The sequence below is a fragment of the Halichoerus grypus genome, chromosome 9 (assembly GCF_964656455.1).
Source record: "Halichoerus grypus chromosome 9, mHalGry1.hap1.1, whole genome shotgun sequence".
Taxonomy (NCBI): Eukaryota; Metazoa; Chordata; class Mammalia; order Carnivora; family Phocidae; genus Halichoerus; species Halichoerus grypus.
In genome coordinates, this window is record NC_135720.1 from 54,626,194 (window position 1) to 54,653,038 (window position 26,845).

General features: G+C 39.3%; 1 protein-coding gene across 1 annotated transcript in view; it reads left to right on the plus strand.

Moving 5' to 3' along the window:
* The window catches only part of PREP (prolyl endopeptidase), a 115,968-nt gene that overhangs the window by 43,368 nt on the left and 45,755 nt on the right, over positions 1–26,845 (plus strand). Inside the window, exons 7-9 of the mRNA XM_036095859.2 lie at positions 6,040–6,145; positions 19,658–19,849; positions 24,087–24,284. Of these exons, the coding sequence (XP_035951752.2) occupies positions 6,040–6,145; positions 19,658–19,849; positions 24,087–24,284 (496 nt within the window). The remainder of the gene's footprint in view (positions 1–6,039; positions 6,146–19,657; positions 19,850–24,086; positions 24,285–26,845) is intronic.

Genomic DNA, 26,845 nt, shown 5'->3' on the forward strand with positions numbered 1-26,845 from the left:
GCTCAGGGGGGAGTCTGCTTCTCCCTCTCCCTCTGCCTCCTTCCCCAATGCTCTCTCTCTCTTTCTCTCTCAAATAAATAAATAAAATCTTAAAAAAAAAAATGATAGCTTTCATCCCTGTTGGTATTGTTTGGAATGCAGTTACTGGATTTCATATCTGCAAATGTAAATATTCAATTTACAGTAATTCTTAGAATTTTTTTTGTTAATTAATATTTATTTACATAAAAGGTAGATTTTCATGAAATAAGATCATTTTGACTTAAGGAAAATTTGTCTAAAAAATATAGACATAAAGTAGAAGAAAGCTGTGAAAAGCACAGATTCAAGAATTACATCTTTTATAATTGGTCAGACTAGTATTCCAGCCTTGTTGTAATAAGTCAGTGCTTTTGAATCAGATTAATTGCTTCCAGAGAACACAGTTATTCTAGTTGATACCATATTGTTTAAAGAAAAAAATAATATTTTGTGAACGGGAGGTTATAGTGTTTCATGAAGACCTGATGGGGCCCTTGGCTCACCTGTTTATCTGTTTTCTTTTTATCTGGAATTTAGAAAAGTCACTTAAAAAAAAAAAAGATTTTATTTATTTATTTGTCAGAGAGAGAGAGCACAAGCAGGGGCAGCAGCAGAGGGAGAGGGAGAAGCAGGCTCCCCACTGAGCAAGGAGCCTGATGTGGGACTCGATCCTAGGACCCTGGGATCATGACCTGAGCCAAAGGCAAATGCTTAACCAACTGAGCCACCCAGGTGCCCTAGAAAAGTCACTTTTTTTCTGTTGAGATGCAAGTGTCCTCCTCATCAACAGTATTTTTCTCTCCTCCTCCCAGTGATTTCCAAAATTCATTTTTATAGTCTGAATGTGAAGCTGTGGTTAATAAATGTACATTGTTACAATTTTAGTGGAAGAAGGTATATTTCTAACCTGTGTATTTTAGGACAGCAATGACACTTATAAATGATTTTGAAATCTGAGACTTTGAGCACTTGAAAATTCAGAATTGTTTCCAGTTTAGCAAATCTGCTTGGTGGCTGTGAACCTCACTGCGTTGTGATGAAGAGAGTTACAGTGAAAAAGACAGACTTAATTGGCATCCCGACCAGCAGTGTACCTTGGGACTTCGTGCCTTAGATTAAATATAAACTGCTACAATATTTAGTCCAGCCAGAAATGCTGAGAAAAGCTCATTAGACGTGCTCGAGACAACTGTCATCAAAGGTTTGGTGTGGTTCTTGCAGTGAGTTTTACAGCCCTGTTTTTCCGTCGGCTGAATCACTATAACTGAATTAACTATCATTTATTATCAATATAGCATGGCTTTAAACACTAAGCTAAAAATTCCATCTTCATTTAAAGGATAAGAGAACAAAGCTCTGAAGTATTAATAAGGCTGCTTTTCATTACATTTGATGAAGTTATGATTGTAAGGTTGCTTGATGATATTCATGTAGGATCGATTAAAAATAAGGTGGAACTGAAATTCTAGACATGAGTTTATTAACTATGTATATGAAAAGCTTAAGGAAAACATATGAAAGCCTAGAAATAGGATATATATAACTCCCAAAGCAGTCAAAGAAGGGACAATGTTCATAAAGAAGTTTATAATGCAGTACCAAGAGGAAAGAAGGGGAAACTCTCAGGTGAATAGAATACTTGAAATTAAGAAAATGGAAGCCAGTACCTCAGCAATAACAGTTAATGGAAATGGAATATAGATTCTTAGGTTGGATTCTTTAAACTCAGTCAAGTCTAGTGTTATTTGCAAGAGACCCACTTAACATTATGACAGGTAAGTTGGAAATATAGTGAGGATGAGAATGGAGAAAAGAATTAATGGAAATCAGAAGTTTATAATAGGATTCTCCAAAACCGTTTGACGATCTTTGAAAAGACTCTAAGGAGCCTAGCAAAAGATGGAAGAGAGAGAATGCACCTGCAGCATTAGACATTATGTGTAGTTTGTGGCAAAAACCCATACAGCGAAATATGGTTCATGTTTGTTAAGGGAAACTGCTTCTGAACTCAGAAAAAACGTCACCAGGAAAGAGTGGCCAAATTAAACAGGACTTTCTAGAATCTTTGATAAAACTATAATTTACTTGGAATTCTCCTTCTGTTTCTCAAGTACAGATTATCTCTGTGCTTTAGAACAGTTTTTTTCTGAGAAAGAGATGTTCAACTTACAACATCCCGTGTGCTGCCAAGTGTTTAACAATGCTGGGCACTTTAGACATGCATAGTCATTATGATTAATTTATAAATGCAAAAGAACTTGACTGAAACAGCTGGTCTACCAAAATGAACCTGTAGATAGAAAGTGAATGGACATTTTCGGAGAGCTGGAATCTAATTCCTACAAGTCTAAGCACTTGCTGCTGCTAGGAAGTAAAATCTGAAGTATTCCATGCTCAGGCACTCTTGTCTAGATGACATTTAGCTCGGTATCATCACATTGCACTGATAGAAGGAATCAGTATATGTGGGCTTGATGAGAGCAGTGCAGCAAGTCAGAGTGAATGTTTGACCGTTTCACCTCTGCATAAGAGAAAAGAAGCATGCTCCAAAGGCTGCAGGTAGTTCACAGAAGTTTTATTGGAATAGAAAACAGAAACGGTAAAAATGCCTTACTGTATAATGACATGGAAGGAAATATGTCATTGTTATATTCTTTATGAATCATGGGTATCATCTTTTAAATTAATTCCATATTAATTACATTCTTAATTCTTATATCTGTGTATTTCAAGCATGCACAATAATATACTCTTAAAAGTGTAATTATCCAATTAAAAATGAGTTTAAAAAAATAAAAACATAATGACAGGTATTTGCCTCTGGCCTTGGCAGTGTCACTGGTCCTAGAGCAGCCCTCCTGCCATAAACAGTGAGAAAAGTACACAAAATAAAGCAGTCATTTGCAGATATGGTCAGCAGGCATTGCTGGACCATCATCTATAAGAGAAGCAAGTCCTGTGATTGCCCCATCTTTCTGCCTTTCTGGAGATATTTTCTGGAGTTTGGCACAAGGAGAGAGGAGCCCACAGAGTATTGCAGTCTCCCCGAACTTAGTATCCAAAGAATTCAGGAAGACTGAAGCCACTGGAATTTGCAGGCAGAGTATCAGAAGGAGGGAACTACCACTAAGAGTCCCGGAATTCTGCCTTGGTCTCCCTTTGTGACTTTGCTGACCATTAAGTAGTACGTGCATAGGATGAGACTCCATGATTCAGGCTAGCAACTACCAGGGAGCTATAAGCCGACAACTACCAGAGGTTTAACAAGTCTGGGAGACTGCCACTTTCTGACCAAAATGGAAAGACCTTGTGAACACCCAGGGTATTCACCAGCAACCCCAGAAAGGCCACACCTTTCCAGTGGGGCTGGAACAAGCTTGACAACAAACAAACCTCCAATGGATCAAACTTGAGAACAAGCCTCCAATGGATCAAGCTGATCCACTAACAAATTAACTGCCTCAAAACTTTTTAAAGGAAGACAAAAGCAAACAAGTAAAAAAAAATCCAGAAACGTTCAAAATGTGTAGAATCCAATTTTTAAAAGTTGCTAAATGTGTAAAGAAGCAGAAAAATGTGACTTTTAACCAGGAGAAATAGTAGCCAATGAAACAGACTCAGAAATGACAGGTAGTAGAACTACCAGACAGGGACTTTTTAAAAGCTATTATAAAATAATATTTAAAGGATTTGAGAAAATGTTAATATAATGAACAAAGAAATAATATAAAAATGAACCAGACATTCTTCTAGGTGTGAAAATAAGCCATCCGAAATGAAAAAGTCTCTGCATGGGCTTAATAGCAATTTAGATACTACAAAAATATCAGTGAATTTGAAAACAGGACAATTTGAAAATAAACCAAAAAGAGAAGAGAAAAAAAAAACGGAAACAAAAATGAACACAGCCTCACTGACCTGTGGGACGATGCTAAGTGATCGAACATTGTGTATTTGAAGTCCTACAGTAGGGGTGAGAGGATACAAAAATATATAGGAGGGAAAAAAGGCCAAAAGTGTTAGGAATTTGATGAAGTAGACAAACCCACAGTTCCTAAATGCTCAACAAATCACAAGCAGGCTACTACAGCAAAGCCCCTTATTAATTACTTTGCATAAAACCTATGATGATAATACAAAAATCTTAAAAGCAGCCAGAGAAGAAAACACACATTACGTATAGTGAGAAAACGGTAGCAAATGACTTCTCACCTGAAACAGTGCAAGGCAGGAGACAATGGAAAGACATTTTTTCTTGACTACCATATTTAAAAGTACAGTTCCTCCCCCCCACATCCTGCCTCCCTTACCTATACCTGTTCATGTTCTCCATGGCACTCATCATTTTATAATATGCTGCATAATTGCATATTTATCTCCTCTACTAGAGCATAACATTTTTCACTCACCTGTACCTCTGAAACAAATAATACATTATATGTTAAAAAATAAATAAATAACATTTTTTTCCTGACTTGTTCATTAATATGCCTTTAAATGTCTTCCACATAATGGCTGCTTAGCAAATACTTATGGAATGAACATATGAAAGAGTAACAGTTGTTGGTAAGTGTGTTAGGCTTCTCAAGAGAAACAGAACCAACAGGTTATTTGTATGTGTATATAGAGAAAAAGATTTATTTTTAAAGAGTTGGCTAATGTGATCATGAAGGCTTGACAAGTCCAAAATCTTAAGGTAGGTTGGCAGGCTGGAAATCCAGTTTCGGTTTGAGTCCAAAGGTGGTCTGCTGGCAGAATTACTTCTTGCTTGGGAAGGTTGCAGTTTTTCTATTAAGACTTTAGACTGGTTGGATGAGGCACACTCAATTGCGGAGGGTAATCACCTTGAGTCCACCAATTTAAATGTCAATCTCATCCAAAAACCCCTTCACAGAAACATCCAGAATAATGTTTGACCAAATATCTGGGTACTGTGATCTAGCCAAGTTGATATGTAGAGTTAGCCATCACAGTAGGATGTGGAAAAACAGGAACTGTTTTTCATTGTGACACATAAGACGTAAGTCCGTACGACCCTTTTGGAAAATAATTTGGCAACACCTAATAAGGTTGAATGTGTGCATATTCTACCACTGAGCAATTTTACTTCTATTTATATACTCGGAAACACAGATAAGGCTACAAATAAACGTTGTTCAGAATTTCTGTGAAGTGTTGCTTGTAATAGGAAGAAAATAAAAACAAAACATCTATTCATGGGAAAATGTATCAATTGTGATATATTTCTAGATCGGAATACTGCATAGCAGTTAAAAAAATGAATTAAATATACATATATTGACATGGATTAATTTTTTAAATTACGTTGAATGAAAAAAAATAATTGCAAAAGGATATGTGTTTGCATATATGTAGAGTTTGATACCACTTATATCAATTTCAACAACTCAAAATCATAATATATTGTTTGTTATATTAGTTTACCAAGATTCTTTTTGCTACCTGAGATTCTCCTATTTAATACTACCAAGGAAATCTACAGAAGCACAGGCTTTTGGTCTTTGACGTCGTGTTGTAGAGGTGACTAAAGATACACAAAGAGTTCAGTAGAAACTACATCATGTCACCAGTGTGCACCACAGATGAACTTCCTTGCATCGTTCCCATTTTGCTAATTCCTACTCATTTACAACAATTTAAAAATATGTGACCCATGATGAAATTTCAAAGTCAGGGATGTTGATACTCAAAATGACAGATTGCATGTATTCTCAGTTAAAGCCGAGACTATAAATTTAAATAAAAATCACATTGAGTCACGACATTCAGTTATATCTATTGATATTTTCCATTTAAATATTTCACTATGTTTTTTTAAACTGTGATGTAAAAGTAAAATAAAATTGATGTTCATCTTTTTTTCTAACTTTCTTTGCCAGTCATAAATTTGGGGTAACCATATGACATTTGAGGTTAACCTTTATTTTTTACTTAACAGTGCTTTCACAAAAGATATTTTCTCATCAGCCCCTTGCAATGTTTTTATTTCCTTCCTAGTTGTCTGACGATGGTCGCTATGTCTTATTGTCAATAAGGGAGGGATGTGATCCAGTAAACCGACTCTGGTACTGTGACCTACAGCAGGAATCCAATGGCATCAGTGGTAAGTTATCTTTCAGACAGGTAATTATTCCAGAAAGCTTCATTAAGAAGCAATTATTTTGGTCTTCTAATTGATTTCCCAAGAAACCTTCTTCCATTCAACCATATGAACCCTCAGTTCATATTTTTCTCTCAGTATTGTTCCATAAAATGAAGAAAAATTGAATGAAGCTCTTTTTGTTGGCTTTAGCATTTTCTCCATAAATTGAGGTTAACCATGTATTTTGCATATGAATGTGAAAATGTCCTGTGAATATTGCAGATGAAGAGTGTTAAGGAGGAGCTAGCCCTTTGGTCTGTAAAGCATTATCATTGTCTAGATGTAATGGTGCAAACTGTCACAGGGAAAGGTAAGAGACCAGTGAGAATTAGCGAGGTTAACAGGTAATTATAAGACCATTCCTTAGCACTGAGTCGCATCTACGGTAACAGCCTGATTTTGCTTTCTGGAAGCCTTATGCATCATGTTAGTAAGCATAGTATCAGCCAGCTACAAATCGTGGAGGTGGCTCATTTTAAATGTTACTCTCTTTGAACATCTAGATCATACCAGCACCGTTACCGAGCATTAAAGCTTTCCAGCTGCACAATTTACTATGCTAAGAATACCCAGACCCAAAACTGCATAGATATGCTGGTACTCGGATAAGGACAGTAAACTCATTACACTGTGTTCTGGCTAATATAAGTATATTATAGAGTTTGTGACACAGATTTTCAAACTATATAATATTGAGTGCATTTTAAATTATTAGATTACTTCATTATTGGTACCTGATTTATGTTACATTATGATAAGAAAATATACAATTTTTTTTTTTTTATTGATCGGGCATTGCATCATTTTTAAACTTCTCTGAGCAAGATCCTCATCCCGACATTCTTAGATACTGCAGAGCGCCATTCACAGATGCAGCAGGATGAAGTCAACAGATTGATTCAGGTGTGAAATATATATCCATTTAATAAAGATACATGTAGGGTTTTGTTTTTTCTTTTCCTGTTAAAAAAAAAAGATACACCCATTTTGATCTCAAAAGAACGTTGCATCAACCACACCAGTTTTCACATTCTTTGACAGGAGCAAAGCCTGCACCCAAGAGTTGTTCATTTGAGGTGCAAGTCTGGTCTACACAGACCTGAACCTCTGAAGAATGAGATCTGAAAGAAGTAGTGACAGCTCTTCTTTACTGTGCTGTTACCCTGACAGTATTCCTGTGTGAGTCTGAGATGGTGGAAAGGACTTTGCCTTTCCCCACTTTATTAAAAATTCCATTTACGGCATTCTTCCTCCAGAGAGTGCTGGTTTCATTTTCTTTTTATTACTGCATTGTATCTTTAAATTATTAGGTAGACTTATTATTAAATGATGCAAGTTAACAAACCAAAAAACGCAGATTGCGTAATTTACTCTAAATACAGGGAAGAGAATTTCTTCCATAGACTGGTATACTGAACTTGTATTGCTGGGTTCACTTCAATAATAGTAATACTCTGTGTGAAATTTACAAAATGGCTGGCAGAACTTAAGGCAATCCTGTTTTCTTCCAAATCTCTTGGTCCTTATCGTTGTTTTGTTTTGTTTTGTTTTGTTTTTTTACCTTACATACTTCTTATCCCCCAATTTATCATTGCCATATTACTGAGGAATTAGAGAAGAGGGTATGATACCGAGAGATTGAGATTCTGAAAGGAAGATAGTACAACGGTATAATAGGCCATCACAGATAAAATTAGGTACTGTAGCCCTGAATGGGCATGAAGGAGAAAGAAGGGAAACAGCTAAGAAACCCATAAATGGCGATGATACATTCAGATGTTTACAAAACAGGCCAGCTCCTGGCCTGCCTTCCCATTTTGATCTTCCTTGAGTTACCTGACCGCTGTCTTTTCTGCTTCTTAGGTGGTGGTTTTGCAGCTTAGGTGAAGAGCCCAGTGCAGAGTAAGCTTACTCAGTAAATGTTAGCAGGTATCATTTTCCAGATTGTTCTCTTTTTTAAAATTCATCCAGAGGAACTTTAAGGTTATTTTGTCATGATCTGAACAGAAGTCCATTTGGACTAGGACTGTGTGTAAACCTATAAATTTATTTGGTATTACTTCTGTCTCTCAGTGGAACCACTTTTTTTTTTTTTTTAACTTTTATGTAACCTCTACGCCCAACAGTGGGGCCTTGAAGTCTCATGCCCTACCGACTGAGCCAGCCAGGTGCCTCATAACCACATATTACTTGTTAGAGTTACTCCTAGTTATTTTGTATTTGTGAGCTATTGATGGCTTGTGAAGGTATCTGTCAAGGTTTAACCAGAGAAGCAGAACCAGTAGGAGACATACATGAAGAGATGTATTGCAAGAAATGGGCTTATGTGATTTCGCGACTGGCTAGCTAAGTCTGAAATCAGTAGGGCAGGCCACCAGGAAGAACAGGCTGGAATTCTCAGGCACAGGGTGAAGCTGCCGTCCACAGGTGGTATTTCTTCTTTCTTAAGAAGGGAAGCGTCAGTTTTGCTAGAAGGCATTTCAACTGGTTGAATCAGGCCCGCCTAGATTATCTAGGATAATCTCCTTTGCTTAAAGTCAACTGATTATGGTCTTGAATCACGTCTGTAAAATACCTTTACAGTAACACCTAGTTTAGTATTTGATTGATTAACTCAGGACATGTCAAAAAGACCATCTCAGTGAGCTCATGGAAAACCACAGGGAGAGGAATAAAGCAAACAAGTCTGACCATGCTAACCTGATGTCGTTTTTTAATAAGGTGACTAAACCGACCAGTATTTGGAATTCATTGAGGCACTTAGAAAAGTATGTGATATCCTATAGATTTTGTAGTAAATAGGATACGTGGATTCGAAGCTGTTGATTTGTACACTGATATGCGTACTGAAGGCACTGGGGAGTGTTGGCCGGCGACAGCTGCTGAAGTCTGGGTTTAGCTTGGCTTGCCATCATTTTTAAATCATTGCTTTACTAGCATTAAATCTGTGGATAGCATAAACCTCAGAGTAGTTACTCCTTTGAATGGCTGTCCTGGGATTCTGAAAGCTCGGGACAGTTACAGTGATTGGCCAGTACTAATTACGATGAAATGGGCATCCATTTCCATGTTTGGGTTTAAGTCAATTGCATACAGCAATATTAGAGAGATCTTGTTTTTTTTGTTTGTTTTAATTGACTGCTCGTTCATTAGGAGTCAATGATATGATTATTGCTGTTTAAGAAACAAATACTATGTGTGAGTTGAAGACATTAAGTATATTTAGTTTATAACAAGGGAGACCTAGCAGATCGAGATAGTGATCATTAAAAATTCTTTAAATAATCCCTATTGATCACAGTTGGATGTATTGCAACAATAACCAGAACACTTTCAAGTCAGATGTGCATTTTAATCTCGGCTCCAAGACTAACTAACTGGTGAGCCTGGGGTGGGAATGTTTTCTCTCATTATTTCCATGACTACCAATGGGGAAGGAATGCCTACTTCAGGAGGAATTGTGAGGAATAATGAAGAGGTATGGCACAGGGCTTAGCAGGGTTCCTGGCATATAGTAGGGTCTTAGGAATTCCTCCTTTTTTTTTTTCCCCTTTGTTTCTTGACTGAAAGAGAAATATTTGGAATGAGCACACTTTGATTTGGGGTACCACAGGAAAATAGAGGATATCCTAGAATAAATAGTTATCTTCAGTATCAAACCTGCTCTAAACACAGATCTTGGTGTTGACTTATTTCCTGCAAAACCAGGTTCATAATCAAAAAAACGTCCTTTCATTGACAAAAACATATGAAACACAAGACTAGGTGGGAAAGTGTCTAATTTTTACAGTTTGATAATTGAAATTTCGGGGGTTTATATGCCAGAGATCTTTTTTCTTGCTGTTTCTTTACCCACTCCATTTTTGTTACATTTTTTAAATGAGGGGAAGAATAACATTTAACTTAAATGCTAAATGTGCTAGTTAACTATTAGATGAGTTAAACTTGAATAGCCAGTGACCAAAAACTAAATCCAATGTTATGAAATCTTTCATTTTATGTTGCTGAAATTTAACCTAAAGCCTTTCTGCTATGATTTTAATCTTTTACCTTAAAGGCAGGGACAATTATCAGCATTTTCATGCAAATTAATTCTTCATTTATTATGGCATCACTGAATAGCTTGTCGGGAAAACTAAATAATTTCACTTAGGTAGCACTTTTTAACTTTTCTGTCAACTTTGTCTCCCAAGAAAACCTTCTGCCCCTGTGCATTTTGAAATGAGAATCACAAAAAGCACAAAAAAGTGGCTGGTGGCTATATAATATCATAGGAAAAACAGCATATAGAGAAAACAAAACTACATAAATACAGGATGGAAAAAAAATCCTAGAATCTTGAGAGTTAAAGGAGTTCCCTGTGAAACTGGATTCCTTTGTCATTTACGTTTGTTGTGTAAATTTCAATTTCTCTTCTCCAACCTGCTGACCATCTTGCCACTCTGTTAGCGTTCTCTCCTTGGACAACCTCCTTTCCGCCATTTACATCTGCAATATTTTCACTTAAAAATAATATGAATACAAAAAAAAAAATAATAATAATATGAATGCATCTGTTACATACTGTGGGCCATAGCCTTTCCACAGAACTGCAGTTCAGGGTCGTTGGCTGCTCCTTTCCTGACCTTTCTGTCCAGGTAAGTCCTCTGACTCACCTCATTCACCACTGTGTAGAAGCACTGGGCATATCATCTGGGCCTTAGAAGTTACTGTAATTTCCCAGGTGTTCAAAACAGCTAAGCAGGTGCCCTCCAAAGAACAGCGCACCCCCTTCAGTGCCGGCTGCCAGAGAGTTGCTGTCTGAGTTGCTATCCTCTTTCTTTGAGGGCCGTGGGATTTTTGTCCTAGCCATTGCCACACTTCCTCATGCCTTCAGTTGATACCTTTCCTTCTACAGTTGGCTGTTCTCCTTTGCCCTATTCTGATTCTCGCCATGCAGAAACAACAACAACACTGTGTGAGTATTTGTGAGCTGCATGACATCAGGGACCTTGTCTGTCTTGCTCTCTGGAGTGTCCACCTAGAACAGTGCCTGACCGATAACAAGGACTCTGTCCTTGACCAGACTTTAGTCAGGCTTCTCCTCAGCTAGGCCTCAACCTTGGTTCCTCAGCCTCCTACTCCCTCACTGGACCAGCACAGCTTAGTTGTAGCAAGAATCTCACTACATCAGTTTAGAGAGAATCCCCTACCCTCCATATCAGATCACCCTTGATATCTGGTCAAATTCCTCACCCCTCCCCTCCCCCGCCACCATCCCCTATGTGATATCTGATGACCTTGACCTGCCCTCACCAAGAATATTCTTGGGTCAATTTAACAAGAATCCCCCTACTCCATGTGTCCTCTCAGTGACTACCCCTCTGTCCATTCTGCTCATTGGCTATAAATCCCCAGCTGTCTTTTTTATATTTGGAATTAAGCCTGATTTCTCTCTCTTATTGTGATAGTCTTGACACCTATCTCGGCAGTCCTAAATAAATAAAGTCTTCTTTACCATTTTATCAAGTGTGAGATCAATTTTTTCTTTAACATAGACTCATACAAGGTGGGCTCCAGCTTGTCTTGAATGACATCATTGCCCCTTTATGGTTTCTGGTGCTCAGAGGACCCTGCTTTATAAGCCATCCTCCACCAGTAACTGTTAAATTTTCTTGTAAGCATTTTGAATCTTCACTTTTCTGGCCACCTAATTTTTTTTAGTTAAATTTTTATCATTTGTTACACTCTGAGAATGATGAATAGGTACAAACCATGTTTCTCCAGTCATGTGTATTGTATGAGCAGAAGATTTTTGCTTCTCTTTGTCTGTTCCTTGTTTAAGATCAAAAGTGAGGAAACCGCTTAGGACCCCAGGCTGGCATGACGATTTAATCGTTCTGCAGTAGAAAAGACAGCTGAGTCTTGACTCCTGTGATTCTTAATGTGATTCCTGCCTGCAGAGTAGTTGAAATTAATCATCTTGAACCTTGGAAGAAAATGATTCGTGTCTGGATTTTCTTAGTTATGTTTTCTGTACTTTTCTTAATAGTTTTTTGAATCATATATATTTTTTGTTTCCTAAGTTTATTATCCTATTTTGAATATGCAGTTGGCCCTTTTCAACCCCAATTTGAACTGCACAGGTCCACGTATACACGGATTTTGGGGGTTTTTTTTTAATAATAAATACAGTATTGTACTATAAATATATTTTCTCTTATGATTTCTTAGTGTTCACTCTCCTGTAGCGTACGTTATTGTAAGGATACAGTATATAATATATATAACATACAAAATATGTGTTAATTGACTGGTTATGTTATCAGGAAACTTTCCAGTCAAGAGTGGGCCAGTAGTAAAATTTTGAGGGAGTTAAAAGTTATATGTGGATTTTTGACTGTGCAGGGGGATGGTGTCCCTAACCCCTGCGCTGTTCGAGAGTCAACGGTATATAAGTTACTTCATATCAACTAAATTGGGAATAAATTTTCACATATTTTCTATATTACAGTTAAATATCAGGCCTTAGCTCTGCTCTTTTTTCAAGTATGTGGGCTTTAAAAAATTTCATTAAAATTAAATTTATAGGGGCACTTGGGTGGCTCAGTCGTTAAGCGTCTGCCTTCGGCTCAGGTCATGATCCCAGAGTCCTGGGATCGAGCCCTGCATCAGGCTCCCTGCTCAGCGGGAAGCCTGCTTCTCCCTCTCCCACTCCCCCTGCTTGTGTTCCCTCTCTCGCTGCGTCTCTCTCTGTCAAATAAATAAATAAAAATCTTAAAAAAAAAAAAAATTAAATTTATACCCTGAAAATGTAAATGATGGTTTTCAACATTCTCTTATACATATTTATCTTAGTGTTCAGTATAAGTATTTAATGCACATTTCTAAATAGTTTTATTGGAAAAGTATGAGACTACGACTTTAAAATTTAAATTCAGTTGCTTCTATTGTCTTCACACTGTCAACAAATATATGTAAGTTTCAGTCGAAAATGCAGGATTATGTAAATGTTACCTATTTAGTTACGAAGCAGAACTGTAGTGGTGCCCCACTCCGTGCTGTCATTCCTCCCCTGGTGCTCTCCCCGCCTGCAGGGCAGTAGCGGGGAGATCGCCAGCGCCCGATTTCAGGGCACAGCAGGGCCTTGGCCTAGCATACATGCCCAGGCTCAGACGTAGGACAGCTCTGGAGTTCCGAAATACTCAGCTGCCTCCCTCTGCCCTCTATTTTCTTTCTTTTGTTCCCTCTCTTTTTGGTTCTTTTCATTTTTTTCTGTGAAAGGTCAGAGACTTTATTTATTTTATAGGGTAGATACCAACAAAAGGGACGCTGACCATTTGGCCCTATTCTGAATGAATTTAAACATGTATTAGAGGTTTTTAAGTAGAATCCTTAGGAAGCAATTATTAGGTGAAAAGAACTATCAGTGCCTAAAACCCTCGTTAGTAACAGAACACACTTAGGCGCGGATGTCGCCGTTCTTAAGACAGGCCCGAAGTGGTCTTTGCTCCTCCCGCAGCATTAATGAAGCATTCGGCAGCAAAGACAGATGGTGCTGGCATAATTGATCTTTGTGAGAAAATACCAGCTTATCCTTACTTCATCCAGACTCTCACTAACCTGTCTCTCTGCTTTTTCCTTTTTTGCTGAAAGTTCGATCCTTTTAGACTGGTGAAGTTTCCAGCACTCAGCATGTTGTTTTAGTGCTTCCATGTCATTAATGAAAATTGACTTGCTTCTGTATAAGAAATTCATCTACACTCCATGTTACATGTAACAATAAGAGGAAGCTCAGTATTTGTCAGACACTTAAATTGTTCCTTTAGCCATCTTTGGCTAACGCCCAGCACACCTCTTGTTTCTAGGTAGCTGGTACCATAGTGACTCCATGGTTCATGCCTTGTGGGGCTGGGGCATCTTTTGGGGGCAGGGTGGAAAGGGAAGATAAACATTTGAGAAACTAAACAAATGAGTTGTCCAAAGTTTAGCGAGCTCAGCTGAGTGTGAAGAGCCAGACCAACAGGTGAGGAGAAGCAGAGTTATTAGCAAATAGTGTTCATTTCAGAGTGGGAATGCAAGAAAAGCAAAAAGAATCGGAACATCAAAAGATAGCATAAAAAATAAGGAAAACGTTAATTTTGAAGTAAAATAAGTAATAGTGATAAAATTAGTATTTTTACTAATTTTAAAATGAGTGATTTTAAGGGCTTTTTCTAGGAAAATAGCTGTGTGCTGTGACAGATGGAAATTAGATTTTAAAGTTCACTATTAGCAAATCATGCTGTTCAGAAGCCACATTTAGCTTATTTTTGTCATTTGAAGAATGCTGGGATTATTTGGAATAGTAGTAAGTATTGACTAACATTTTCTGAGTGCCAAATTCTGAGCTAAGAGCATAGATAATTCATGTCTTCTCAACAACCTCTGAGAAACACATGCTGTTATCCCCAGGAACCTGGGGATGGTGAGGCCAGCTCGCTTTCCTGATGTAAAGATTCAGTCTCAGGTCAGTTGAAACTCCCAAGCCCGTGTTCTAACTCACTGTGAGGCAGGGGAGGATGGAAGGAAGGTGTCAGGCCAAGGAAAACAGCCACCTTCTGCCCCCTCAGTTTTAGAGCAAGACCACACTTTCCATTTGTATATTGTTGTTACATAGGGTTTCGTACAGTATAAAAGCACTTTTTAGCTCCTGTTGCGAGAGCTTACAAAACATTTTCTGTGAAACATAGTTAATACCGTGCATTTTCAAAGAAAGCGATAAAAGTAATGACTTTGCTCTAGGGAAAGCATAAGATGACTTATTTTATGCTAATCTTCACTCAGTAAACAAATCATTCCCCCACCAAGAATCAGATCTATAAAAAGTAATTTTAACTTTAATGTGGAGAAGTTTGGGAATAGAATTCTTTTGGCTTCAGAGTGAATAATGCCACTTACAGAGAAAAGAATCTAAGAAAGCGTTGGCAAAAAGTGAGATGGTTTGGGAGTTAAGCCATGTCTTTTTTTTTTTTTAAAGTAATTTTTCTGTTTTCCATTTAAATCAATAGTGTTCTGACTTGTGAATAGCAAAACTGAGTGAGCCCCATTGTTCAACTGAAATACCATTTCTCTTGAATTATTTTGTGCCAGAGCCCTGAGGAGCAAGGGTTTCAGGAGAGCAGAAGGAGCTCCGTTTTAAACATGCTGCCCCATGGGGGCCGGTACTTTGAATGACATTTGTATAAATCCAGTCACATGCCTAAATTTGAGTGAATTTATGACTTGTAGTATTTATTAATGACTAAGGTTAATACTCCAGAATTTGGTGGTAGATACGACCACAAACTCTGTTGTTTTGGTGTTCATTGGAGCCTTGATTATTTAAAACAAATGTGCCACATCTTCAGGCTCACCTGATTACACAGAGATACTGAAGGCAATTTCTACTGGGCCTTTGGTAGATATTTCAGTGACTTTTTGTGTTGGGGGAGTGGTGTCTAGGGTCATAAATATCAGTACAATGGCTGCAAGACCTTTTCAGGCAGAAACCGTAAGATGGTTACTTTGAGAAATAAAGGTTGCACATCAGGAAATGTTTTATTGTCAGGGGAACATTTAAGGATCTGACATTTTCCTGAACCAAAACTCTGTGTCTACAAATGTCATAGTCCAGAAAATTGTGATTCATCATTCTTACCATAAACAAATGTACCTTTCTGATTGTTTGCAATTTTTGCTTTACCTGCTAATTTTTACTTATTTACTTATTCTTCTAAGGAATAGTTTTTGGGCTTTTTTCCTTTTAAAGTATTGTTTTATGTAAATTAAAATGAGGTTACCTTTGACTGGTCACCTGCTTTTGAGATTAGCAGTTTGTCACTGAAAAAAAATTGTAACTTGAGTGCACAGCTTAACCTTTAGAAGAATTCATTGTAAGGATTTCTCTTTGAGGGAGTTTAGCAGATTATATATTCTGAGTAACCTCCCAGTTGAAACAACCAAAATGCCGTAAAAAGTTTATAAAGTATCTTTCTAAATATATTGCCAAGTTGGCACAAAAAAAAAAAGAAAAAAGAGAAACCGTAGAGACCAAAGACAAAAATGAAAGCAGGAATCCTGGATTGTTCTGGAATGTTCCTGCTGGGCTTTGGGGGTTGAGTTCCCATCTGATGGCCACTTAGGGCAAGGGGAATGGAGGATAAAGCCTCTGGTTGTCCATGTTGGAAAATCTAATAAGGGATACCCTCAATGTAATGGTGATTAAGAAATAAGCCTGAGAGTGGGGGGATGGGGAGGGGGGAGGAGAAGAAAACCTGCCTGTTTTTACCTTCACACTAGTGAGGGAGAGGGAGCAGCAGGATGTGAATTCTCCTAAAATATGAGAAAGACTGACATGGGTACAGGTTGTCTGGATTGTCCCTCTGAGGTCCAAACATCCTCATGCCAAGAATTTAATTTAAAGGGCTCCCAGATTGGTTGCCTCCCAACAGGCAAATGGAAGCCAAATAGAAATCTTCTCTGGAGGAGTGCCACTTTAACTGAGGCCTCCACGAATTGCCACAGATAATGTTTCAAGGGAAATCATTTCACAGTCAAAAATCTCAAATTAAAAAAAAAAAACAAATCAGACAAAATCACCAGCATGAGAAATAGAGCAACAGAAGTAGAGTGGACTTATCCCATTCCTAATGTAAAATAAGTACATTAAATACACTTTTAAAAATAATGTGATGCTGCTTTTACAAAAAAAATAAACAAGAAGCTTGGAAGTATGAGCAGGAAACGACATATTGTAAACAATGACCAGATTGGGAGGAGACTAAGTAGAATTTCTACAAATAGGGCGCCTGGGTGGCTCAATTGGTTAAGCGACTGCCTTCGGCTCAGGTCATGATCCTGGAGTCCCGGGATCGAGTCCCGCATCGGGCTCCCTGCTTAGCGGGGAGTCTGCTTCTCCCTCTCCCGCTCCCCCCTCTCGTGCTCACTCTCTCTCACTCTCTCTTTCAAATAAATAAATAAAATCTTTGGGGGAAAAAAAAAGAATTTCTACAAATAAGGAATATGGTTATTTACATTACAAAATTCAGTTATTAGGTTGAAGAAATTAGACACAGCTGAAGAGAGAATAAATGAATTAGAATATGGATGTAAAGAAATTACCTAGAATGTAGCCCACCAAGAAGTGGAAAGCATGAGTGGATAAGAGACCTGGAAACAAGGGAATCTTTTCAGAAATGATAATGCAATTGGGACCATTTTGCAGAGGACAACTGGCCCAAAATGTTACCGTGAAAATCACATAGCTGTCTCAATATCAAAGTAGACTTCAAAGTAAAAAGCATTGCTAAAGATAAAACTTCATTACCATTAAAAGGTTGAGTTTTATTTAAATATAATAATTCTAACTTTGTGTATATTGAAAGGCATGATTTCAAAATACAAAGAACAATTTAACAGAAATGCAAGTAAAAATAAATCCACAATCATAGAGGGACATTTTAACAGACCTTTTCTGTGACTGACAGAAAAAAATGGCTCCCTAAATCAGTAAATACATGGATTTGAACAATGTGAGTAACAAATGACTTAATAGATATATTTAGCATATCATACCTGACAGCTGCAAAATATGCAGGAACATACAGGAACATTTAAAAATCACTAATGGAAAAATAATTAGGTCATAAAGTTTTTCTCAGCAAGTTTTAAAAGATTGGAGTCATACAGAGTGTGTTCTTTGAGCACAGTAGGATTCAGCCAAAAGTCACTAACAATAACCAGAGGATGAACAGTTTCACAAACATAACATCATGTGAAAAAAGTCAGACACGAAAGAATACATGTTGTATGGCTTCACTGTACATGAGATTCAAGAATAAGGCAAAATTAGACTGTAGGGTTTATGGATGCATATTAAAGCAGGAAAAGAACAAAAGAAAATGAAGTAATTAATGTAAAAATCAGGATGATGATTACCTTCAGGAGGAGGGGGGCTCATTCAGAACATCATAGGGCATCCTCCTCATTCTATTATGAAAAATGTTTTGAGCATCCTTACGTGTGTATTCTTTCAAATGGACTTTAGAATGATGTTGTCAAATGCCCTAAAACTCATTTGAATTTTGATTGGAATTATGTTAAATTTATAGATTTCCTTTGGGATTATTTACAGCTTTGAAATACTGAGTCTTCCCATCTAGAGATATGTGTTTCCAGTTATTCAGGGTTTTTTGTTGTTGCTTTTAGGATTCCTTAGGAAAATTTTAGAGCTTTCTTCATATAGATTCCACATTTCATGTTAAGTGCACTCCTAAGTATTAATTTTGCTTCTACTGTAAGAGAGGGCCCTCCTCATCCCATGTTTTCTAACTGGTTATTGCTGGCCTATAAGAAAGCTATAGATTTTGTTTAACTGCTTATCTTATTATTAGTTTTAATTTTAGTCATTTGTTTTAAAATAATATTTGTTGAGTTTTCGTTGTGGGGTAGGTATTAGTAGTCACTTTATAATAGTTTTTGAATAGACTTACTTGTCCTAGTTTACAGTTGAGAAAATGAAGCTTAGTGGAAGATAAAGAGATTGCTCAGGGTCACACAACTAAATAGTGGAGCTGGGGTTTTAATTCAGTTATGTCTCACAAAAAAACCTCTCTTTCTACCATGGGAGTGTATTTTTCTTGATAAATTTAATTCAACAAAAAAATCATATAAAGATATTATGCTATGGAGATGAATGAGATAATGTAAAATTGCCTTGAAAGATTGAAGGAATATAAACGAACTATCCAAATTAATGTAGCAATTTCACTGAGAAATTTAAGGCAGGAGATTAATTAGAGAATAGCTAAGATCTGGCATTGCCTTTCAGTAGTTCAGAAATCATAGAGCTTGTTTGTTTATAAAACTTTTGAAATGTACTCTGAGCATCTCTGTCGGTCACATTGTGAGATAGATGTCTTCCCAGTGGTTTTTTTTTTTATAATTTATATTTTTTATTTTTATAAGTGGCATTTAGTGTGAAATCAACCCTGGGTGTGTGTGTGTGTGTGTGTGTGTGTTAGTGAAATCATCTCTGTGTATGTGTGTCTCTTTATGTGTCGTGTGTGTGTGTGAAATCTGCTTGGGGAGGAGCCACTGCCAGAGACCCAGAGGGGAATGATGAAGATGTGGAATGATGCAGTGGCAGTTGAGGTAGAAGGAAGTGCTCAGATTTGAGACACACTCAGGTAGAAGAGGATTTCCCAGATTACATGGGGCAGGGTGCTGAGAGGAGAGGTCCTTCAGTCTCCTTAATGGCTGGGTTTTTCAGGAAAAGAATTTCTTCATATTTTTAAAAACCTTTAAATTCACCCGCACTTGTCCTTGCTCTTTCTCAAGTCTTACATCTTCCAAATACTGTGTCTGCTTTGTGTTCCGTGGACAGAAAAGACCTGCCCTCCCTTCCCTACACATAAATAAAGCACACCATTTTCAACACAGGAGAGGTGACAGGGATGCTTGGTCTCTCACCAGGAATCCTGAAGTGGGTAAAACTGATCGACAACTTTGAAGGAGAGTATGACTATGTGACCAACGAGGGGACAGTGTTCACATTCAAGACAAATCGCCATTCGCCCAACTATCGCCTGATCAACATTGACTTCACGGATCCGGAGGAGTCGAAGTGGAAAGTGCTCGTTCCTGAGCATGAGAAAGATGTCTTAGGTAAGACTACATGCTACTGGAACACTGTGCTTTTGTTTTGGGTGAGAAGGCCAACAAATTGGTACAACTCTCATTCTCTGGTGACTGGTTACACGGTAAAGAACCTTTTAGTCATCGAGAGTGAAGGGTCTGAATAGCACAACCAAATATTTACTGGATGACATCTGTGTGGTTAGTACGATATCATGCAGGGTCTTCATAAAAATTGTGGCTTTCAAAGGTAGTTTGTTGTTGTTTTAGTATCAGTTGCCTCTCTGTGTAGTTATTATTTGATAATCATCACTAACATTTAATTTTCTAAACCATTTAGACCAGAATCCTTAGCTTTTAGCTTTTGAATAACCTTTGGCTGTTTGTATTATAACTGTTGTAGATCTCAGAGTGGATTCACAGTCCTCTTGTTAGAAAAGAGAAGAGACTGTTGTCAGATGTCATTGCAACTCACTGCAGTTGCTGGTGTGTGCACTGAGCTACACTAACCTCTTGAGAACCTCCCTTTAGCTTCAGAGTGCCCTTAAGTTCCCTCTTACTCATTTTCTCTGTGATTTTCCAAAAATGATATGCTGCTTTATAAATTATTCATTGCCTGAAAGCTAATTTGATTAGAATAAGACCCGCTAATTTTGCTACCGTTTTTTACACAAAAGGAAAGTCCAGTACCTTCAAGCCATTGAAGAGTTTACTTGTTAGAGGTGAACTTCTGCTGATGGGTTGAATAGGGTAAAATCTAAGGCCATCCCAAATTGTGAAGGTATTAGATATAAAATTGGGAAAATAATTCCTTTTGAGATCTGCAAAGTGGCCCTGGGTCTGATAGAGCAGTTCTTAATGTGTTTTTCAGTGAATTAAAGCACAAGTATTAGAATCAGACAGGTCCAGGTTCACGTCCTAGAAAAAGTAAGGGACTCTTTCTCCCTTGGCTCAAGGCAGTATGCTCTGTGCTTGGCACATTCAACCTGGCCTTGGGTAGGAGTAGAAGGGAAAGGACAGACAGACGACTGACTGTCTCAGGGAGGGCTTCCTGCTGGGCCCTTGCTTCTGTAGTTCCCTTGGCCCTGGAAGAAGCACTACTCTGGGTGTTTGCTTGAGAGTCTTCTCAGCTCTTGGGCATCTGGCTGTATCCACCACTTTCTTCTTCTTCTTTTTTTTTTTTTAAAGATTTTATTTATTTATTTGACAGAGAGGGAGAGGGAGAAGCAGATTCCCCGCTGAGCAGGGAGCCTGATGCAGGACTTGATCCCAGGACCCTGGGATCATGACCTGAGTCGAAGGCAGACGCTTAACCGACTGAGCCACCCAGGCGCCCCAGTCTACCACTTTCTTCTGTACTGAGGTCTCCACATCCTTCTGGGCAGTTCTTTTAGATGGAACCCAAGACAACCCCATGCCTGCTCTTTCCTGCAAAACCGACATCTGGAACTCTGAGGCAGCCACGCATCCCAGGCCCTTCCCCTGGCTTCTAGATGTTCAGTCATAGTCCCTTTAGCTTCTCAGGTTTGGCTGTCTCATAAGCTGGGGTTCTCCCAAGGGGGGAGGGGGACCTGGAACATGACAGGGGCTCTCTTCAAGGAAATTCCTCCACCTGCCTCCTCAGAAATCTTCATTTGTATTTGGATGAGGGATCCATGAGCCAAGGAACAGGGTTTTGGCCATTTCCTTTAACATCTTCATATGAGGAATACGGTTTGTAGTGACTTTGGTAGCCTGATGGCTTCTGTCCAAACTGAGACAGAATGTCCCCCCAAGGATGGTAAGAGCCAGCATTTAGTGAGTGCTTCCTAAGTTCCACATGAATTGATTTCATATTTGGTTTCAAGTGAGCCTTAGTGGCATAAGTCTTCATGTAGGTGCCCTGGGTGCTTTTCAGGAGCAAGTCAGATTGCATCTGTGATCCTCACATAGGGAGCTATGAAGAGATAGAAATATTTCCCCAGACCCATGTCCGTTTTCTGCCTTTTAAAGTCCCAAAGAAGCGATTTTACTTGTGTCTTAAGGTGACATTCTCTTTCACTTATAGATCAAATGAGATGTAAATCGATGCTTGGAGATTTGGGGGTGGGGGGGTGATATATTTTTATAATCTTCCTTCTATAAGGTTATAAGGTCTTCAGAAAGAAGAAACCTTCAGTATTCACTAGAACTCATCAATTCAAAGAGAAGTGCTGTTGCATTTGCTATGTATCATTAGCACAGAATGCCCTATGGAGAATAAAAACTAAAGATGAGTTATAAAGTACAGCCATAAAGTCAGAGCTTTTATTAACGACAGTCTACAAATCACCTTGTCTTTTTCTTATTCACTCTGTTTTATAATTCTGACATGCCCATAGTTAACACAGAGTGATTATTCTTTGACAGAAATAATTTACTTCAGTTTTTCCCCCGTACTTTCTTTAAAACATTAAGGCCACCTGAAATATATTGCTTGATTGAGGCACTTTAAAAAAATTGTATTGGACAATGAGCAAATCACTTTTGGATATAAGAGTTCTTCTGTCCTCACTTGGCGGAAAAGCTTGCTATGGTAATCCAAACAACCTAGCACCCTTGAGGCCCCGGGTGATCCTTAAGAGTTCCCTCTGGCCAGTGTCTGGTTCATATTGGTAATTAATAATCTTATAAGCATGAACCACTAGTTTCTTGGGTTGTAAGAATAAATGTCAAGAACCTCCCCCCACCACACCCCACAGCATAAAAGGCTTGTCTTTTCTGCATGTTTGAGCTATATTACCTGTTACCCTGTCCTTCCATTTACTATAGCATCTCTCCCTCTGCAGGGGGCCCCGTCTTTACCTCAGGCTGATCCTGTGCACACCAGAATGGGTAGTGCTCTGGGCCTGCCCTTCGTTTTCTCCTCTCCCCATCAGCCCCTTTACCTCCTGTCCCGGCTCTGTCACTGACAGCACCATTCCTGACCTCGTCGCAACCCCAGGAGTTGAGGAGGACTCGTCTCTCTGCCTTACTGTCCATATCCCCACGGTTACCACATCCTGATGATTCTTCTTGGAAAATGCATTTCTTTTCTTCCCTCCCTAGACTTCGTTCCAGCTTGATTTGATTTGACTGGCTAATAATGGCAGTAGTGTTCTTCCTCATCTCCCCTCCATCCTTCCGTAGACCTCCATTGTTCTGCATCCTTCATTGCTATCATCTTTATTTATGTCATCCATCTATCCAAACAGTAACTCCCCAGTAACGGCTAAGTGAGAACTAACCTCCCGTCTGGCTCACCAAATCCCCTGCAGACCACCACCCTCTCCACCTACCCCACACTGAGCAACTTTTTTCTTCTTGGAAATGGATGTCTCACTTGTTCTCCTTACCAGTCTCCCTCCCTCCTCCCCTCTTTCCCTCCCCCTTCCCTCCCTCCTGGTTGTTCCTATTCCTTTTCTCTATTTCCAGCTCTGGCTGTCCTTCCTTGAGTTGCCTGTCCTCCCACCACCTCATCCCCCAGAGAGGTGTCCTGTCTCTGACCCCACCCTAGGCACCTGTCACCTCACACCCCTGTACTCAAGATGCGGTTCAGCGCTTGTTTAAGGGCTCTTGTGTGTTTTGGGTCCCCAACCAGCCTCTCACCTCTGCTTACATGTTATTACTTGTATTTTTATATGATTGTGTCTTAAGGGCAGAAGTGACATCATCTGCCTGCTTGTTTCTCCAGCACCTTGCCGGGTATCTGGCACATACCCGGAGTACAATATATTTTTGTCGGAAAAACAGCCCTGACAGACATGTTTCTACCTCCTGTACCATGATACTGGGCACAAAATAAGTAGGCAAGATTGGGGTGCCTGGGTGGCTCAGTTGTTAAGCGTCTGCCTTTGGCTCAGGTCATGATCCCGGGGTCCTGGGATCGAGCCCCACCTCGGGCTTCCTGCTCGGCGGGAAGCCTGCTTCTCCCTCTCCCACTCCCCGTGCTTATGTTCCTTCTCTTGCTTTGTTTCTCTCTGTCAAATTAAGAAATAAAATCTTAAAAAAAAAATAAGTAGACAAGATTATTTGTATCACAAAATACTTCGTAGAATATTTTGTTTCCTCTGGACATGACAGTAACAATCATTTATTAAAGGAATATGCTGGAACTAGATGAACGATTACATCCAGTTATAAAATCACTTTGCAAGTCTCATTGCTGCGTAGCACATTGGAGAGCTGAAGAACCGTTGTTCAGTGAAGTGAGTATGCTTTTCCCTCCTTTCAAAGCTACGTCAGCTTTTACCTGCCCTTGCCTTTTCAGAATGGGTAGCTTGCGTGAGGTCTAACTTCTTGGTGTTATGCTACCTTCACGACGTGAGAAACGTCCTGCAGCTTCACGACCTAGCCACCGGTGCTCTCCTCAAGACCTTCCCACTGGAGGTCGGCAGCGTGGTGGGGTACAGCGGGCAGAAGAAGGACACCGAAGTCTTCTATCAGTTTACTTCCTTTTTATCTCCAGGTGAGAGTCTTTTCACCAGTGTTACTCAGCTTTAAAATCAGACTGATGTTTGGGTTTCTTTTGGGAAATGGAAATGGAATGCTGTATTATTGAAAATCCCATATGCTTTATTATAGCCAGAATTACATAATGGGAATAAAACAGTAAGACAGATGCTTAGAACACAGGGAAATGTGAATGCCTAAAATGGCACACTCATTCATCTTATATCCTGAGTCTCTCTTCTGGGGACAGGACCAACTGCTATACTAGGTTGATTTAAAAAAATTAGTATGAATGCGTAGAACCTGAGATTCAGCTTTTGGTCTATACGGATCAGGATACACAGTGCAGAGTAACTAAAAGCATAAAAGAAAAATCTATAGTCTCATCTGACATGAAAAACCCATTTTCTAAACAGACTGAGAATAATTTGTGCTATTGTTAAACTGAATTAAAATATAATTCTAAAAGTGTAGTCTTACGTCATATAAAAAAAACGTGGTTCAAGGGAAAAGGAAAAAAACATGCTTATAAGTTATGATACTGTGTTCCATGGTATGGGTTAACTTTCCCCAAAGTAAACATATTTCTCTTTTTAACTTTTTTTTAGTTGGTCACATTCATTTTGCTGTTTTGGTTTTTCCTGCTTCTCCACTTCGCTGCCCAGGTTTTGTTGTAGCCAAAGCCACACACATACTCTGATTTGTCCCAGGAGCCTGGCTGAGTTGGCAGCTTGCAGTTGACCGAGCAGACCCTATCTTAAAAGCAATCTGGCTGAAAACATTTCTGCACTTCCCTCGTTTGTTTTTCAAGCTCCTTCATAGCCCTTTTGTCCCGTCCGGCTTTATGGCAATAATTTGGTCCCTGGCACAGTCAGCAGGTGTAGGGGAGAGAACTAGGCAGGTACCGAAGTGGCTCTTTCCTCATGGGGTTCAGCCAGATGGCAGCGATGCCTCGTCTACGTGTGTGTGTGTGCGTGCACGTGCATCTGAGTCACAGAGCAGGCAATCATGAGGAATCTTATTGGCGTGACGGCTTGCTGTCGGGGTTACTGAAACCAAGAGAATGATGTTCTTCTGTAAGTAGGTCTGATGGTAGACCCAGAACACCAGCAAGCTCTATTTCCCATGTGCCTTTCAGAGGATCCCAGGGGGGCTGGGGAAAGTGCCCGCAGCCATGTGGAAACTGGGCCCAGTGCCAGGAGTCGGAAACTAACAGGTCAGGAATCCCATGTCAGGGGGGTCCTATGCCACACCCCTTCTGCCCTGGGGTACAGTGGCAGCCAGGGGACCGGACCCAAGAAAAATCCATTTCTTCCAGATTACCATTCTCAACCCACTGCTGTGGGGGTTCACCATTTATTTCCCCAACTTAAACTGGTCCAGAATTTTTACTTTGAAAATCCCATAGCTTAAACAGTTTAAATGGATAAAGGGCAATGAGGAGAACAGGGTAAGGGTGATTCACCCATTCTTAATAAAAGCCGGAGTCCCCGAAGGCCCGTAACCCTCCTTCAATGACTCCATGTGACCATTTATTTCAGGAACAAGCTCATCATTACCTGGGCAAGAAAGGGCTCACTGACCTAGTGTAAAAGGATGGGTTCCGTGCCAAGCAGTGAAACACTGTCTGTGACTATTCTGGCTGGGAAGTTTGAAAAGTTGCAAAGTTCTGTACTGCTGAGCAGCTTCTGAACAAGCTTTAATTTGTTGTTGTAATGCTTTGTTCTTCCCCTTTGTCTTGTCGTACTCATTTGGCTCCATCTTTCTCTTTTCTCCCTTTAATGCAATTTTTTTATATCTAGAACCAGAGAACAGGGCTTCTAGACTCAGGCCTTCTGGTCCAAAGTAAAAACAGCCATCAGAGCATTAAACTGGATCTCTCGAAAGCAAGAACTGTCAGTGTGTGTACATACACATCCACGCACATGCATACCAGAGGCTGCCTTTCCTTGGTCTCTGAAGATTAGCTGTCTACTACTGAGTAAACAACAGAGATACTAAATTATAAGTAAAGCCTCAGGGCCAGAAATAACTACGGCTCCAGGTGTTTAGGACATGTGGTGCATCTGGCCGGTGGGCACCAGCTGACTTTGTTTCCTATGGAGGCACATAGTGAAGACTGTGTGTCTTGAGCCCAAGCTATTTAGGGCTTTTGTACCTTGAGTCAAACTTAGGAGACAATGAGCAGCCAGGGCAATTTGGAACACAATGCACTTATTCCCTGTGGCCCAAACCACTTAGTGGTTGAGCTGATTAATTCTGTATTCATGGAACCTCAGAGGGTTGTCTAAGGTTGGCTCCAGACAGATTTGTACCTTGTAATAATCCAGTATAGCAAGTCCCAGGTGCATGGCTCTGGGAAACAGGGATGAGCAAAGAAGCCTTTGCCAGACTGTTTGGGAAAGGCAAAAAAAAAATTTTAAGACTTAATTTTTTAGAGCAGTTTTAGATTCGTGGCAAAATCGAGAAGGTACCAGAGATTTCTGGTATACCCCTGCCCCCACATCACAGCCTCCCCCATTATCAGCATCCCCCACCAGAGTGGGACAGTTGTTACAATTGATGAACCTACATTGA